Source organism: Salvelinus fontinalis, chromosome 9 (genome assembly GCF_029448725.1).
Source record: "Salvelinus fontinalis isolate EN_2023a chromosome 9, ASM2944872v1, whole genome shotgun sequence".
Taxonomy (NCBI): domain Eukaryota; kingdom Metazoa; phylum Chordata; class Actinopteri; order Salmoniformes; family Salmonidae; genus Salvelinus; species Salvelinus fontinalis.
Window position 1 is genome coordinate 33136244 of NC_074673.1, and position 18969 is coordinate 33155212.

General features: G+C 39.1%; 2 protein-coding genes across 3 annotated transcripts; one reads left to right on the plus strand and one right to left on the minus strand.

Moving 5' to 3' along the window:
• Positions 1-569: 569 nt before the first annotated feature.
• On the minus strand, positions 570-5224 carry LOC129862457 (insulin gene enhancer protein ISL-2A). Of its 2 annotated transcripts, XM_055934156.1 has the most exons (6): positions 5018-5224; positions 4465-4654; positions 3718-3977; positions 2716-2999; positions 2369-2536; positions 570-1275 (listed from the first exon to the last, which is right to left on the minus strand). In XM_055934156.1, exons 1-6 carry the CDS (start codon positions 5073-5075, stop codon positions 1159-1161), a joined length of 1077 nt encoding a protein of 358 aa, XP_055790131.1. In that variant the 5' UTR covers positions 5076-5224; the 3' UTR covers positions 570-1158. The 2 variants fall into 2 exon arrangements, with proteins under 2 accessions (XP_055790131.1, XP_055790130.1); XM_055934155.1 differs by lacking the exon at positions 5018-5224 and having other exon boundaries at positions 4470-4560.
• A 3670-nt stretch (positions 5225-8894) lies between these two features.
• On the plus strand, positions 8895-18938 carry etfa (electron transfer flavoprotein subunit alpha). The gene is made up of 12 exons (XM_055934159.1): positions 8895-9015; positions 10671-10820; positions 10946-11027; positions 11191-11273; positions 11479-11578; positions 13232-13342; positions 13583-13684; positions 13779-13847; positions 14740-14822; positions 17343-17408; positions 17531-17611; positions 18580-18938. The coding sequence occupies exons 1-12, from the start codon at positions 8977-8979 to the stop codon at positions 18613-18615; spliced, it is 1002 nt and encodes a 333-aa protein (XP_055790134.1). The 5' UTR covers positions 8895-8976; the 3' UTR covers positions 18616-18938.
• The last annotated feature ends 31 nt before the right edge of the window (positions 18939-18969 follow it).

Here is an 18969-nt window from a genome sequence, read left to right on the forward strand (position 1 = left end):
TGGGTTTGTTGTGGTTCCGTTCAATGTATCGTTTGCAGGTGATGCCAAGCATAGATAAGGAGCCGCCTAGCCCTGTCTTCTGTCTAGACTTGTGACTTTACAAGTGAAACTGGAATGATCACATCGCAAATCCATATGTGGAGGCCCATTCAATAAACAAATTGTTCTCCGTAGTGATTAACAGGCCTCAAATGCTTGAATTTGACCCGAATATGATGCTGCTCCTTTATCCATTTTTAATAGCCAATACAATTAAAATGACAAGCCTACAAATTGGTTTGGTCTAACAACCCTAGCCATTTCCGGAAATAGTGTCCTCTAAACTGACATCAAATCAGTGATTTCTTTTGAGTGGTTCGAAATTAATTTGAGATTATATTGGCCTATTATAAATCGCAGACGTTTTTCATCCCAAAAGCGACATAATTTAAATTAGGTCTAAACCTACCATAAAGTGCTGAAATAGCCGTTTCATAAATACATAAAGTGATTTATTTTGTCAATTGAAATTTCGGTGAATATTTTAATGAATTACTGCAGAGATTTCGCATGCAGTTCATTAAACATGAAACAATTAATATGGGTTTATTAAGATTACCTGTCTTTCCTCACAATAAATAACAATAACTTAATTTTTCTTAAAAGGCTCAAACAATTTGTATCTCATCCACTTAATTACAATATTTTACAAGACTTGATATTCATAATCTCTAGAAATCATGCACATCTATACAGAGACATGGGGCTCCATATGATCCCAACCCAGCATAGGAAATTTAGATGAAACTACAATGATGGCCGTGTTGGCCACTATGGATAACGTTCTGATATGTTCATTATAAGTTAGCGGCTCATAATAAAGTTGAATGTTTGTAGATATAATCCTCACGTATGTCCAACCATGTAGGATCCGAGGCTCAGACTCTGCTGTAGTTATAGGCCTTGGTTTGCACACTGGTACCTTGAAATTCATCTGATCCTGAACAATGCTGTGGACAGGTCCCATCCGTGAAAAATTGGTATCCTCGTAGACAATTCCAACTTTATTGTTCGTTAAATAAGATAAAATAAGTTTCCTATCCATGCTGTGAGCTGGCCAGTTCTCATGCAGGACACGCGGGAGCATGCTGGGGTTCGAAGCGACCTGTTGGGCTGGTCTCACGTGTCCACCGGACTCGCTACCATGCTGTTCGGGGTGTCCGGCAACTGCGACGACAAGGAGGTCACATCACTGCCGGAGGAGTTACCCATGGAGCCCGATTCAGAAAAAGACACCTGCGATGAAAACAGGTGTTTAATTAGCGTAGTTTCCTAACCAATATTGCAACAAGAAATGTTTTATTGCAAAGCCTATTATTAATATGGACCCTAAAGCCGATGCCACACGAAGCAATTCCGGACGCAATGTCGCACGCGTCACTCCGTGTGTCTAAATTGCATTGCATAACAAAACAGAAATCAATCATATTTCATGCAACTGATTGTATGCAATGTCCAATCAGTGAGCAGAACTCATATTGTTCAGTTCCGGACTCCAACCAGTTGTCGTGTCAACACAGCTGTCAGTTTTGCTGCAAACCGAGACAGAAAATACATGCCAAATGGGGAATGTATTAGAAATTCTAGACATAATGGCTAGTCATCTGTTATGTACATGGTCTGGCAGACAATACATGTCATTTCAGAAGTGAACCCAGACCATTCTCTGTCCAGTTTCAACTGAAATTGTTCAAAATGTACTGCACTGGCTAGTTAGCTAGCTTAGCTTATCCCTAGCTTGGTTAGCTAGCTAAATTAGCTATATTGTTAAAACATGATTGGCAACATTTTGGCTAGTTAGCCAAATTGTACAGATAGCAGTTTGTCTATATCGATGATGTTATAATTACCAAACAAATAAATGAAACCGTGATGTATGAAAGGATTGGATGTTGCATGCAATTTCAATAGCGTCTGAATTGCTTCGTGTATCAGCAAAGTTGCTTTAGAAGATGTCGCTTGCAGCTTGCATTGACTTGCTTAGTTAAATAAAAAAAAATTAACACATAAAAAAGAGATTTGCAACAGAAAATGCGTCCAAATTGCTTCGTGTGATAAAAAAATTATTTAGGCCTATAAGAATATGTATAGCCTATTATAGCCCAGAATGCAAATCGATCAGCAATTCCAATGTAATGTTTAAAAGCATATATTTATTATTTAGAATTGTATTGAGTGAATAAAGCATCAGTGTCTAATCTGAATTGAGATTCAGAGATCGAGTGGATGATGTTCAGCTCCGTGAATAAACATTCATTTATTTCAAAATTATTGTGTGTGTGTGTGTGTGCCTAGAGTGTGCAGCTCTCTTTTTCATGTGGGTGCCTACCAACTGCTGGAAGGCGGGCTGGTCCAGATCACTCTGCAAGGCGAACTCGCTCAGGGCCTTCCATGGGGGCTGGTAAGTCTGCACCTCTACTGGGTTCCCTTGGACCGTGTTGTCGTGTCGAATTGGACTGCCTGCCACCAGAGGCGTACCCGTCAGCCCCTGAAGATTCTACAGAGAAAACGAAAATGTATCACAACAAACATCTCACCAGCATCTGGTTGTCTCAACATTTAAAGTGCAATATGCATGCATTGCATTCAACATTTTGGCACGCGTCATTAAAATACACCTTTATTTTTAGAAGACCGAAATGTTTATGTTGCATTGGAATGTCTCAATAAGCTCACCGTTTTATCGCTGTGATGCTGTTGTTGAAGTTGCTTCATGAATATCGATCTCTTCTTGTCTTTACAACGTTTGTTCTGGAACCAAACTCTGATGACCCTTGGGCTAAGTCCGGTCATCTCGACCAATTGTTCTTTCATAAGTGCGTCTGGTCTTGGGTTGGCATTGTAACAGGTCCGAAGAGTATGGAGCTGCTTCTCGTTTAATACTGTTCGCACCCGAGTGGTCTTCTCAGACTGCTTGTGGACGTGGTTCCGATGAGGAGGCTGTCGAACGGACACAGGATCTGTGGGACAAATATTCAAAAGGAAATACCTTTGAAAATTGAATTTCCACTGACTGATTCAAATGTAGAAATGCATCGAAAGGAAACATGGCTGATGATAACCTTCTTCTCCCTATTCTGCTAATACGTAATAGGCTAAGGATGATACATGTCATTTCGTGATAGACTAATTAATAAGATGCTTTGTTAAACTTTAATTAAACCTATAGGCTATATACGTTTGCATCCCCTTGCAAATAGGCTAGTAACTTCCCCAAAAATGTATTACATTAAAAGAACATTAATTATTTTTATGTTGTAGAATTAGTCCTATGTTTTGATCGAGGTCTTCTCTTCTGTCTTTTTCTATCTTCACACCTACAAACTAAACGTTCAGTAGGCCTATATAGGCTAAATTACCACAAATATATCGACCATTGCAGAAAGTCTAAATGTTACCTTATTGTTTAAAAAAAAAAAAATGGTCTAATAACTTAAACAACTTAATAGATACAAACAGCACCCAAAGGCTGTACTTTGTTTAGTCTACCAATGAGTGTAATTAAAAAACTAGTAGGCTTAAAAGTCTGAAAACTTGCTCAATAAAAGGACAATTTTACAGACAAGAATAATTCCTATTATTATCCTATTATTATGTTATATCCTTTAGTTGTTATTAACGTTGTTATTAATATTATACTCTCGCGATTATTATTAGCACCAATAATATTTTACTGACCTGCAATATGAAGAGACCTGGAGTGAATAATTCCCGGACTGAGGGGACTTCCCGCTGAGGCCCGTTCCATCAGTAAACCATGATCAGCTCGACACAGCAGCTCCTCGTCCCGCAGAGAGAACTCATCCCCCGGCAGGAGATGCCTGCTGCACACGGAGCACCTAAAACACTCCATGTGGTACACGTTGTCACGAGCTCTCATCACTAGATCGCTGCTGCAGAAGCCAATGTTACAGTTTGCACATTTAATCCCAAATAATCTGAAAAGGACATAGGAATATTGGTCTTAATATGTTATAATGCATGGGCCTATAGCAGGAATGACTTCACACATCCTTGCCTGGTTTTAATGTCTATGATCCTGGCTAACTCAAATGTATTTCAAGGATATAGCTATCAGCAACAAAAAATCATCAAAACAGTTTGGGAATTCATATTGTACCTACTAGGCCTATATATTACACACGTTTCGTTCCAAGCATAAAACATTAGACTCAAATCATCATAAAAACATGCTTACGATAAAACAACCTTTTTAATTTAATTTTTACAAAATAAACCAGAAACTTTGACTAGCCTGTATGCTATTGTCTCTCATATAGATCTTTTTTTTTTTGCATTAATGTCAACAAGCTTCTCATACAGTTCCACTTTCTTGTACAGTGACTAAATCAAATCACAATTTTGGCATTTGGAAATTCCAAAGCTCTGAAATCATGTTAGTGAGGAAAGTTAGTCAACTCCTACCTTACATAATCTCTTTTGCAGTATGTCTTGCCATCTCGGACGAAGCAAGTGCACGTCTCATCCAGGTACTGACTGCATTCCGCGCACTTCAGACACGCAGCATGCCACTCCAGGTCCGGGGCGACCCGCAGGATGTACTGGTCGTGGATCTGACTCCCACAGCCCACACACATTGCGATTACAGACTTCTCTGTGGAATGCACATTGTATATTTATGCTACCACCACGTACACCCATGTAATCCCCCTGACATACTCGCTAAATACTCTTGTCAATACATCTTGTCCTGTTCTGTCATCCTTGTCGTTTCCAGAATGAAGGGCCGTAGCCTACGCTTAAAACTGACCACAGACCTCTACTAAGATGTATTCCTATCACCATTACCAACGATAAAGGCCTTGCTTTCGATTCACTGGGTCTGTTTAACGCTAAACATATGCATAGGATTGTACGTACAATGTTCCAATAGTAGGCCAATATTATTAATTATCAAATCAATCATAAATGTGCCTGGGTCAAAGTAAAAAAAAGAGAGACACAAATGTTTACTTACTTTTGGAATGATCCCCCATATCACCCAAGAAAGAAGAATTGAATATAATATCCACCATACAGGAGGGATAGTGCAGGCCGATAGCTGTAGAAATGGAGTGGGAGACTGCCCCGTCCCGTTCCTGGCTGACAACTTCTATTCCTCGAGTGAGAGGTGGGAAGAGAGCAATGTCACACGCGTATAGTGACGTCACATGCAAACCTGGACCTCTGTGCGTTTGGGGAGGGGTAAATTATGCAAAGTCTTTGACTATGAAACAATAGTAGATCAACATTGACCCCCTCCATTTGTTTTTTTCCAAGCCAGCGTTTGCTTTTTTTGTTTGAAAAGAATGAAAGTGGAAGAAAGTTCTAAAGGCAATTAAAAGCCATTAGAAAATGAAATGTAATTTTGTATTTTTTAAAATACTATTTTTGCATGATAATACACATTTTATTAAACTAAAAACATTTTATTTTCTCAACAGAAATTTAATTTCACACATATGCTGAGTGGAAAGTGAAACTTTATTGTTATGATTATGCTTCTAAACCTATTATTGTGATAATGATTATGGTGTTGATGATTATTTATAATATTCTTAATATTATTATTTTTATTCATATTCTTTTTCCTGGTGACAATACATTATTTAAAAAAATATGCATTGCAAAATCATATTGAAAGCCTTGGTTTCAAAGGGTAAGAGATAAGAATAGAGACCTCATAGAGGACTATGAGAGTGTTCTATGAGTGAGCCCTCTACTGGAAAATGAGCAGAAAGGTCCTTTTGGAGCAGAAGGGACAATTTTGGAGCAGAAAGGATATTTTTGTTGTTTATGTTTTGAATAACAGCTACATTATTTCGTCAATATTATTATGTAGTCAAATTATAAAAAGCTAACAAAATCCATCCATAATAGTAAATGGCGAAGCTATTTTGACATGCATTTCCTGAACTAACTACTCAAATAACTGTTTCCATTCTGCAATATTGTATAATCCTAATTCAAATTCGATTTGTATTGTCCGAATATATAAATCAATGAATCTTTAGATACCGTTTTCAGTACGTTTTAAGACACGTTTTGAAATGGAAAATCCATCAATTTTTGTGCATGTGCAATAAATAAATACATTATCGCAAAGAAATGGATGATATCAGATTACCTACCGGTTTATTTGTTCAAGATGTGTTTATTCAAAAATACACGTGGCAACATCAACCTTCTCCTGAAAATCAAACTGCGACCGTGTCTCGAACCTCACCTTTGACATTGACCCTCACCCCAGATACAAATACAGATACAAATTATTTTAAATTACAAATCGTAATTAGGATTAAGGGATGTTGATGTCGTCCAGACAACAATGAATCCCCAAAAAAGCTACATTTTTTTTTTATTTGAAGCATTCTTCGAGTTTGATTCCAAAGCCGTTAAAAGAAATCAACATTTAGCATAAAAGTTGCACTAGAAATGGATAGGCCATGAGCAAATGTTAACCAATCATTATGATTGCCCTAATCGAATAAATGCTTTATATTTCAACGCAATTGCATTTATAGACATATAGGCCAGTTATTCACTAAACAAAACTCAAAAATTGAATAGGCTATATGGAATAAATTGTAATTCAAACCGCAAATCTGTCTAATTTGAGTTGGCAATGCATAACTAATGTTTATGAAAATCGTAATTTTGTTTTGTGAATGGCTGCTTAATCTTTATTTGTTACATGTTCATGATTGACATCCCTCCCACCCTGAGACGTTTAAATAAAACGTCTTCATAGGCTGCCTATTTTTTTAAATGTATAATTTATTTAATTATCCATTTGGCCTAGATAGTTTAAAAGTCTAATTCCTACAATCATTTATACATTTATTCATCACGATCTAGACATGTCCCAAGACTGCAATCAAACAATCAAGACACACAGCCCACTGGGCAGAGACATCAGTTGAAGGTCTAGTTTGGATTTACATTTGCTGAGTTGTCAACTAACGTGACTTCAACGTGAAATCAACAAAACAAATGTCACCATGTCGTTGGATTTAGGTTAAAAGTTTGGTGGAAGAAAAGCAAATCCTATCAGTTTTCAATGTTGACTCAACTTCATCACACATATTTATTTGGTTTATTAAACGATGTGGAAACAACGTTGATTCACAATTTTTTTTTACCAGTGGGCATGAAAAATAGCTTACAGTTTAAGATCTAAGATAAGACTAAGCTTTTTCCTGGGTGAAAATGTCTCCCTTATTGCGCTTACCCAGTAAACATGTCCACATTGGCACAATGTGGGCTCAATGTGGGCTCAAATATTGGCCCCATGTAGGCTGCCAACATTGGCCTCTGCGCCTTTGCTATTTAATAGGAATTTATATATTTATTGTTTATTTCTGACACTTAATTCAATGCATAAATTGTATACTGTTCAATCGTTTTAGGTATTCAGGGAACATGATACGTTGTATCAGAAATACAGCCAAGTTGTTGATTGTGAGGCTGGGCTGTGCTATCATACGTATGCCTATAATTTATATACCATAAGTAATAGACCTACATAGTTTTTCACATGTCACATGCACGTATTTAAGTATTTTTTAAATACTTCATCATTGTACAAGATGAAACAAAACTGGGCATCACACAACAGAACCCTTAAATTGGAAGTGGAATGACACTCAGTAATGGTTGCAAAAAAAGGACTATGTGCAAACCACGGCCCCCAAATATTCTAATGAGCCACCGCCTTCAGCTGGGCTTGGTATGGGCTAGCCGGTGCTGCAGAGGAGGCTGGTGGGAGGAGCTGGTCTAGGGCAGGGTTTCCCAAACTTGGTCCTGGGGCCCCTACTGGGTGCATGTTTAGTTTTTTTCCCTAGCACTATCAAAACTTGATGATGAGTTGGTTATTTAAATAAGCTGTGTAATGCTAGGGCAAAAACCAAAATGTGCACGCAGGGGGTGCCCCAGGACCCAGTTTGGGAAACCCTGTTCTAGGGCAGGGATGGGCAACTTTGATGGGGATGGGGGCCACAAAAAATCTGAACTCATTATAAGGGGCTGCAGTGGCTTGCAGGTCTATCTACCCATATCCATACCCACACATGCAGTCAGAGCTGACCCTAGCCTTTTTGGTGCCCTAAGCAACATATTATCTGGCCTCCTGGTGGCCTGTGTTGGGCTTGTTGTGGGCTAGCCCATGCTGGGCTAGTGTGGGCTTGGTGTGACGTTGGTGTGGGCTAGCCCGTGCTCACCTTGCCCACCATATACCCATGAGGCCAATGGGGTCATGGTTGCTGGGCATGGTCTAGGCTACTACGGATTGGTTACATCTCTCCAACCTACATGTATGGCAAAAGTAATTTATGGCAAAGCAAGAACTGGCCCCGAACCAGTTATCACATTTTATTTGGTGTGCATCGTCTTGCCCGGTTCCATGTCGGTCCCTTTACTCTTCTCATAGCCACATAGGCTACTCATTTAAATTAGTATATTTACAGATATGGATTAAATGGATATGCATAATGATTTTGTTGGTGACAATAGTAGGCCTATCTAGTTTTCCCTGTTGTTAACACCCACCTACCCAGTCATCATGGACCCGAAGGCTACAGGGTAGGACAGTCATCACTATCTTCTATAGACACAAAGTCATTTGTACAATTTATCTTCATAAAATGTGATTTTAAACCTAACCTTAACCTCACTAATAACTTTATGCGTAACCCTAACCTTAAATTAAGACCAAAAATAGGCTGTTGAATCTAACTTTGTTACTGTGGAATCTGACTTTGTGGCCATGGAAGCTACTAGTGGAGACCGTGGTCTCTGAAATAAAATTGTATTCTGCTCCCACCTAAAACGGAAGTGATTTTAGTCCATCCATAGTTTTGTCTCGCGAGAACATTCTACAGCTGTCAGAGTTCGTTCTAGGAAAGTAGCATTTGGCAACATCGAATAGAAGGGTCCAAGATGCTTAAAGCTGTCAACAAAACACATTTCAAACAATTGGTAAGTACAAAATAGACATATATGATTATATTATATTAACTAGCTATGTAACTTGCTATTCATTCGCAATGTGGCAAATGCAAATCAGCACAATGTTGCTGGTGCCTAATAGACAGTTAACGTTAGCTAGCAAGGAAGCTAGCCAGTCAACTAGCTATCTTAGCTTACTCGTTAGCTAGCTGTGCACAGTGAACGAAATGGCATAGATTTTTTTTCTATATTCATAAAAATGAAATAAGTCGATTGACACAGTTTGAACATCTGATCGTAGTTGATGGCACAGCTAACGTCCTTGGCTAGCTGAAAATAGCTAGCAGTTAGCTAGCTTACTTATGCAACCTTGTAAACAATCACTTAAGAAACAAACAAAAAATGGCCATGCAATGATTTTAAAGACATTGAAGCACCATTTCAATAAAGACAATAATTTAATGTACACTAAATCTATTAAACATGTATTGTGCTGTGACGTTGTCTAGACTGCTGTGAATGACCTCTACTCTAGAAACTGTCATTCAGACACAGGTTCAGATAGAGCAGCTGGTACTGTCATGTTTTAGCTTGGTGATAGGCTTGATACTCCCTGTCAAAGGTTGTATAAGCAAATGTATAGCTCTGATGTTATGTCAGATTGTTTACAGAAGGGTCTCACAGCTCCCTCCTCCCCTGAGGTGGTGTTATGTACTAGTTCACACTTTCTGCTATAACTGACCTCCAATAAATAACCCACTAGATGTTGCTTTCCCCAAAAAGCTACACCTGAACAGAACCAGTAGTATCCTGTATTAACTCAATATTAATGTTTCCTTGCTCTTTATTGGACTACCCAAAATGCTCTCATATTATTCATAGCTATTAATCATGGGTGTTTAAGTTTGAAGTACATGGCATTAGAGCCATGTAATCAAGGCCGGCTCATCCATTAGGCAGACACATAACACCTCACATAATTCTACCTAAATACAATGAAAACTTCTCTCACCCAGTGGCATATGGGCTATTTAGGTGAGCGCTGATGCCGCCCCATGAGGAGCGTTGCCCACTTTGCCAAAGTCAGGGGCGCAAAATATTTATCTTATCCATGCACAGCACGCCTCTCCAGGGTGCTGTTGGAGAGACACAGCGCTGCGGCTGTGTTTCAAATACAAATGCGCTTCAATTTGAATATGACTTTTCCTAAAAACAGGACAGGTCAAAATAAAATGGACAATATGGAATGAAATTAGCCTACTCACAACTGCTGTCCTGGAGTTTAACTCTGTGGGCTAAATTGTCATGAATTAGTGATTTCAATTGTACATTCATACATTTTTGATGAGCTGATCATAGCGAAGAAGAAAATATTTCATAATTTCTCACTGTGTAAACACATTGATTCTCATTGCAAATAGGCTCAAAATAACTCCTGGTAAACTTGGGTAGCTGATATGCAGATATTAAATGGCCAAAATGATTAGGCCTAGTATTAGGCCATGGTCATGAATCAGACGGTACAACATGGATGGGCATTCATAAAATTGCATTATAGGCCGACACTGTAGGCTACACTATTCTAGTTTTGCGGGATAGGAGGAGGGAAGCAGAATGGCCAGGACTGGGGCTGAGTGTTATGTTAATGTTATGTCCTATTTACTGAAAATACCTTTTCCCCATAGTCTGGTCTCCTCCAGAGGTTTCAAAGCACCTTGGTGGTGGCAGAACACAACAATGACAAGCTGACCCCCATTACGCTGAATGCTATCACTGCAGCCAAGAAACTGGGAGGAGATGTGTCCTGTTTGGTTGCTGGAACAGACTGTACAAAGGTAAGTTAAAATCGTTGGTTTGATCATCAGACTAATAACCTGTTGAAAATGGATGATATCCAGACCTACACTGTTCGTGTTTTTCTTCAAGGGATTGATTTGCTGTATATTTATAATCTGTTCAGGTTGCACAGGAAATCAGCAAAGTTCTGGGTGTGAAGACCGTTTTGATTGCTCAAAATGATGTTTACAAAGGCTCTCTGCCAGGTATGTATATCCACAGTGTGAAGCAGATGCAGCCGACAGATTCACTGAAGCTGTAAATGAGTTGGGAGTTTTACTTCTATGTAAAGTTAGTATGTTAAATTTGAGGGATATTTTCTGTCAATTTGCATGTGGTGTTAACTGCAACTTGCATGTCTTTCCATAGAAGCGTTGACTCCACTTATCCTGGCAACCCAGAAGCAGTTCAACTTCACCCATATCTGTGCTGGAGCATCTGCCTTTGGGAAAGTAAGCTTATAACACCTTTATATACATAGCTTCAGTGAGGTCATTTGTTACTCCTCAGCAAGCTGTCTGCCTGCAGATGATTTCATATAATGGATTTAATTTCATACGGCTAGTGTAAAAAAACATAGTTATTTGTAGGGCATCTTTGGCTGATTGTTACAGATTGACTTGTATCTCTGCTTATTTACCATCCTGTCTTTTGTAGAACCTGCTGCCCAGACTGGCTGCCAAGTTGGATGTTGCTCCTATTTCAGACATCATCGAGATCAAATCCCCTGACACCTTTGTCAGAACCATCTATGCTGGTAACTAGCTTTTTGTGAACGTGTTACAGTATATTTGAACTTTTGTACCTATTGTTTCCCCCCCAAGCCAACCTAAGATGGCGTTCATATTTATTGACCACATTATAAATCACCAATGCAGTTTAGACTGCTTTAGAATTTTTTTGTTACTCTATATGGATCTTGTTTGAAATTATTATGGGAAATCATGTCAATTTCTAACTGCGTTTGGGACTGCTCTTACAAATTAGAACAGTAACTCACCACTTCTCCATGTACACAGTACTTACATGTACCATAGAGAACCAGTTTGTTTTAGAGGTCGACCGATTAATCGGAATGGCCAATTAATTAGGGCCGATTTCAAGTTTTCATAACAATCGTAAATCGGTAATTTCTTTACACCTTTATTTAACTAGGCAAGTCAGTTAAGAACACATTCTTATTTTCAATGATGGCCTAGGAACGGTGGGTTAACTGCCTTGTTCAGGGGCAGAACGACAGATTTTTACCTTGTCAGCTCAGGGATTCAATCTTGCAACCTTACGGTTAACTAATCACACGCTCTAACCACCTGCCTCACGAGGAGCCCGCCTGTTACGCGAATGCAGTAAGAAGCCAAGGTAAGTTGCTAGCTAGCATTAAACGTATCTTATAAAAACCAATCAATCAATCATAATCACTAGTTATAACTACACATGGTTGATGATATTACTAGTTTATCTAGCGTGTCCTGCGTTGCATATAATCGATGCAGTGCGCATTCGCGAAAAAGGACTATTGTTGCCCCAACGTGTACCTAACCATAAACATCAATGCCTTTCTCCAAATCTATATATATATTTTTAAACCTGCAAATTTAGCTGAAAGAAATCCAGGTTAGCAGGCAATATTAACCAGGTGAAATTGTGTCACTTCTCCTGCGTTCATTGCACACGAGTATAGAGAGAAATAGTCCTATAATTCCTATAATAACTACAACCTAAAACTTCTCACCTGGGAATATTGAAGACTCATGTTAAAAAGAACCACCAGCTTTCATATGTTCTCATGTTCTGAGCAAGGAACTTAAACGTTAGCTTTCTTACATGGCACATATTGCACTTTTACTTTCTTCTCCAACACTTTGTTTTTGCATTAGTTAAACCAAATTGAACATGTTTCATTATTTATTTGAGGCTAAATTGATTTTGATGTATTATATAAAGTTAAAATAAGTGTTCATTCAGTATTGTTGTAATTTTCATTATTACAAATACATTTAAAAAATTGTCCGATTAATCGGTATCGGCTTTTTTTTGGCCCCCCAATAATCGGTATCGGTATCGGCGTTGAACAATCATAATCGGTCGACCTCTAGTTTGTTTATAAATCTAAAGCTAAATCAGCTTTTCGGCAATACCAGCTTTGATTAGATCCCAAAAAGCCTAATTTTTCAATTGCACTAATGGGCTATGAATAAATCAGAATTATCCACTTAAACCTTTGCTGTTTGTCATGTCCAAATAGGTCTTATGGAAAACTCATGGTGTACCTTAAGCCCAGAAGATATTTTATCTTTTAGACTCTATTTGTGTGAAATGAATTTTCTATTTTAATTCCCAGTTGTCATCAAAAGAGTTGAATGTGGTAGTTACAAAACTGAACATCACTGTTGTTTGTCTGTCTTCACAGGAAATGCTCTCAGCACTGTCAAGTCTAATGACAATGTCAAGGTTTTCACTGTCAGAGGGACATCCTTTGAGCCCGCTGAGGTGGAGGGAGGCAGTGCTACATCAGAGGAAGGTATCTCCAGTACTAACTAACTAGCTCCATGCACTGATACACACCCGAAAAGCACACATACAAAAGCCATTGTTCTTGTTTATCATTCTAAAATAAATTTTTATATTTCCTGGCTGGATGACATATTTGTCAGGGTATAGTTAAAAGCAAGAAGACATGAGACAGTTTGTCCTTGAGATGCAGTTTTGTTATTTAATATGATTATCTGATGTTTCCTCATGTGTTGTTTGTTTATTTCAGTTGCTGCGTCCGCTCCTGCTGGGATGTCAGAGTGGCTGGAAGCGTCCTTGACCAAGAGTGACCGGCCAGAGCTGACCAGTGCTAAGGTTGTGGTGTCCGGAGGTGAGACACCTAACTTCATGCTTTTACTTGACAAATTAATTGATGTGTATGCCAAATGTTTAAAGAAATCATTAGTGTCTTGCCCTTCTTTTAGGAAGGGGCCTGAAGAGTGGAGACAACTTCAAGCTGCTGTATGACCTTGCTGACAAAATGAATGCCGCAGGTAAGTGCGTGATTAGAATGAGTCTTTGAATGTTGACCTGCATATACAAATGCAAGTTCTGCATCTGAATAAGTATCTAGGTCTTCATCCAATTGGTGACAGACTTTCATGCAAATACTCTAGAATCCACATAAAGAAAACATGTGCATTTTCCCACCAGTGTTGTGTTTCCACCAAATAGACTTTTTGCGGATAAAAATCAGTGCGTGATGATGTAGTGCACACAAATTTCATGTACCGAATAAAAATCTGAAGTTTAATATGTTTCCATCGCTTTTCCAAATCTACCGATAGTTTTGTCACAACTGTTGCATTAAATAGCAAATGTGCCTACTCTGGTCTTAGCACGTGTACTCCAGCCAACAGCTGGCAGATAGTGTTGGTAGGCTGTGCTGCTAGGTTAGTCTACATGAGATTATTATGGATAACATATTATGGATAGAATATTTGTATTTGTCAAACGACAGTCAAGCATCAATCATCATGTCACCAGAATAAGACCCTCAATATTTATTGGAAAGAAGCATCAATATCACCGTGCACTTTCACCACCATGTGAAGTTCATCATCACTTATTTAATCTGTAGCCTAATAAACTGCATGGTTTCCCGAGTCGTAGTGGGAGGACCACACACCATATGATTGTTTTTATATCAATATTTGCGGATAAAGGCACTGCCATTTCTCGCATAATGAATTTTACCGATACAAAAAGATCCCACCATGTCGAATGAACAAATGATCTCTCGGCATTTATACAATTGTACCGAAATGTCCTGTTTCCATCATAGCTGTCGTGATTTTTTTAAACGGTATGACTTTACAATAAAAATATTGGTGAAGAAATTTGATTGACAGCAGTGAAGTAGGTTTGAATTGATTCTCCCCGCAGTTGGTGCTTCCAGAGCTGCTGTGGATGCTGGATATGTCCCCAATGACATGCAGGTTGGACAGACTGGCAAGATCGTGGCCCCCGTAAGTTTTTTTTTATTTTTTTATTTTACCTTTATTTAACTAGGCAAGTCAGTTAAGAACAAATTCTTATTTTCAATGACGGCCTAGGAACAGTGGGTTAACTGCCTGTTCAGGGGCAGAACGACAGATTTGTACCTTGTCAGCTCAGGGATTAGAACTTGCAACCTTTCGGTTACTAGTCCAACGCTCTAACCACTAGGCTACCCTGCCGCCCACTAGGCTACCCTGCCGACAAACTCTAGATAATTTAACATTCATCCTATTCTTTGATAGGCAATGTTGTGCTCACAATGGTTTATTATGTATTAATTTTGCACAATTATTCAAGATAAACCTTTTGTGGAAACATAGGTGTATACTTACAACAAAATAAATCAAAAAATGCATAGATATATTTTCTGAGTTACCCACCCAGTATTGATTATTGTGCAAATTGCCCGCAGCTTGACAAAGGCCTGTTACTTTAGATGCAAACACAATTCCTTAAATTCAGTGTTCTAAAGATGGATCCCTTAGTCCCTTTTAAAAAGGTTAAATTTCCATTATCCGGTTCAAATGGGATATCCCAGCTGTGATTATCCACACATTTGAAATGTAGTTAATGGCACATTTATGCTCCTAAATGATTTAGCTGATCCATTAGAGAGCAGAGCACAGAGCACATGGTATCTGCTCAGAGCCCCAGACCAGGCCATTCTGCCCAAATTGGATTTTGCTAATGTTTTGACAAGCTTGTGACATTTGGGCTTAAAGCCCATTTTATTGTTTTTGTTTTGTTTATGAAACATACTCTGCTATTCTATCGCTCGTGCAGTAATGTCTGAGGGGGGAAAAACAGTGTTCGCTGTTTGAAGTAACACCATTGTCACAAACGGATGTGGCAGTTTCACCATTACGGATTCCAGCTTTAATGTATTAAATCAAATTTTAATGGCACTATTTTTATCCTGTTCATATTTGTCAGTCAGTTATTCATAGCCCTCATGCAAACCATTCAGAGGATTCAAGTATTAAATGGACATTTTTGATCTCTACCTTCCGGCATTGTTAGGACAAAAGAACCATGCATGTCATAAGTGTTAATGTCTGTCTGACATCTTTTTTATTTGGCAAATGTCCCCTTGAATAGCACAAAACTGTGTTCCTTCTTGTTATGTGTATTTGAATGATCCACTTTTGACAGAAGGAATATTTAGCTAATCAACTATTTGCAGGCTTTAAATAGTAGTTATATCCACTATTGAACTGCTCCAGTTAGTTTTTCTGAAATTAAATTTGAAAGAATCTCACATCACAGAATTATTTGACATTTAGTGTTTTTGTCAGTATGTATTCATAGCTTTTGCATATTTATGTATATCAAAGGATCGTCACACTAGCATTCAGTAGCCTAAAGTCTTTATAAGACTGTCTTCACCCTACTGTCCTGACGTTTACAGACAGTGTGCCGTTGTATTGTTTATGTAATCTAAGCTGTGGGGTGTCATGCCTGAGCAACGTTTCAGGCGAGTGCCACATTCGGGTAACAGCTTGGCAACGGAGCAGCCAGGTTGTCATGTTGCGGTCTTTTGTTGTTTTTATCGGTTAACAATAGCATCACCACAGTTGAACGACTAGCTACCAATAAAATCATGTTGCTTTCACACCTGAGGGAATGCTGGGTGTGAAATAGTAGGTTGAAACAGTGCTTTATGCTATTTTTAGCAACACAACAGCAGGTAGCCCTGTCTAGCCTTCTAATTGAAAATGCTAAGCTGCTAGAAGAGCTTAAAGAGACTAACTCTGAGAAGATTCTCCAAATAGGTTAGACATTGGACCCTTGCTAGTACCTTTTTGTTTTATTTTTTTTTATTTTCGTATTTTTGTAGGTACTCTGATCTTTCCATACGGTGATACTACAACATGTTTTGTGGTCATTTTATCTCTGCAAGGACAGTACACTTGCTGGATAGGACAGTGCCGCTCATGGTGAAATATTGGGCCTCACTTCTAGTCGTTGGCAGACTTGTGTTCATAAATTGATGTTCTGCTCCTCTGAGACTACTCCAATAACATTAAGTAGCACTGAAATATTCATATGGCAGTGCATTACGCTGAAAGCTTCTGATGTGTTTTCCCCATAGGTGAGGTGGATGCTTGGGAGGGTCCTACACTCTGCTACACCACCCCCCAGCACTCCCCCTCTAAGAGATTACACAGACCTGGTCAGGGTCAGCACTAGAACAGCTCCATACTCTAACCCAGGATTGTCCTGCAATCAGCTGCATCTGTACTAGGGTGCCAATGACGACCTTAGTGGTGTCATGATGGTTTTCTGGAGATTGATGGAAAGTTATTTAATAAATATTGTAGGCCCACATATTATACTAATGGTATTAAGTCTGTTGCAGGCATTCCTACAGTAAGTTGCCTTACCTGTGTTCAGCAGCCTGAAACAACTGGGACTACATAGATGTGGCGGTGCACCAAGCACTTGTATTATGCTGATACAGCTTGTTCGTCATCTTGTTCTCTCTGTAGGAATTGTACATCGCTGTTGGTATCTCTGGAGCTATTCAGCATCTGGCTGGGATGAAGGACAGCAAGGTACAGTACAGTTAGCATTCTTGCTTGTTTCTTCCTTGTCCCTTTATACCAGAACGTTCTGTCATGTATATAGAATAGGCATGCTGCATTATTTATGAAACACATTTTGCTTTGCACTACAGACTATTGTGGCCATCAACAAGGACCCAGAGGCTCCCATCTTCCAGGTGGCTGACTATGGTCTGGTGGCTGATCTGTTCAAGGTGAGATAGCAGGCCGACTGTGTTGGAGGAATATTCACCCACTCTTGCCATGACTGAAACTAACCCAACACTGCACCAGCTTTCAGCACAGCGCTGACTAGATGATCAGCAAGACACCAACATTTCAATAACCAAGACATGACAACAGTGACAATCAGAATATTACATTCACTATTTCCCTGATCAGTGTTGCAAGAACCATTATTATTCCACCTAATGGAAATGTGTTGAATTATTGAGGTGCTGAATTAATCAGAGGTGAGTTGTGGCCAGAGCCTGCTGTTGTGTAGAGATACAACAGCGCTTCTTCAAACCATATGTTCTCAGGTTTTATTTTCTCTTCCCTTGTGCCAGTACTTTACATGCTTAGCTGCCCTCTAATGTCTGGCTGGCACATATGGCCAGTGTGTCAGAGGGTTGCCACACTCTTGAACAATAGGGCCCGTGCTTTCGGTGAAAGTGTAGTAGCATTTATTTTCATGTGTGTGTAATGTTGTTCATCTTTTATTTACTATGGCGGTGGTGGTGTGTGAGAGGCCCAGGTGTTATGGGGAAAGTCCGTAAAAGTGATTGGTTATAATAGCTCGTGGCAGCAGAGTTGTGACCTGCTGGTTATCAGCTTACATGTGATAACTCATTCAAATGTATGGTCTTTCTCCTCTTCCTTCAATTGAAAACTGATCTGTGGGACACTCGACTCGGGCGCTACTGATATAGTTTATCAGTATGTCATTCAGCAGGCAACCCCGCTCATGTCCCTTTGATCAGTTACTCTCAGAAAATGAAAAGGTTTATCAATGACTTGATCTTAAATGGTGTCACCCCAAACCGTGAGACTCAACACTTACATTTATCTAAAAGTTTATGTCGCAAGCACACATTGTGTCCATTGTGTCAACCTTGCTAGATATGCCTGGTTAGGGGGTGCAACCATCTTAAACTACTCTGTTTTGGCTTTGTCTCACTAGGCTGTCCCTGAGATGACTGCAGCATTGAGCAAGTGAGCCAAAATTCAGCTCAGCAGCTGTACCGTCACTACCTGGGTATCAAGATCACATGGTTACAACTCTCCTACAATCTCTGCCTTAAATGTTTCTGGAGCTACTTTTCTGGGAACACTAATAATGTTATCATCCTTCTTCCTAAATGGAAACAGAACAACACTTTGTAAACCGGACATCTGTTTTTATTGACGTAGCTATGATAATGCCACAAATAACGTTTTGCTTACCTGGCGTAGGTGATATTTTTGTTCCCTGTTAATGCATATTTTGTAACATGTATTTAACGTAGCGTCACAATAAAGGCAATCTTCAGGAAGTCTAAACCTGCCTCACTAATGCACTTTTATTAATGTG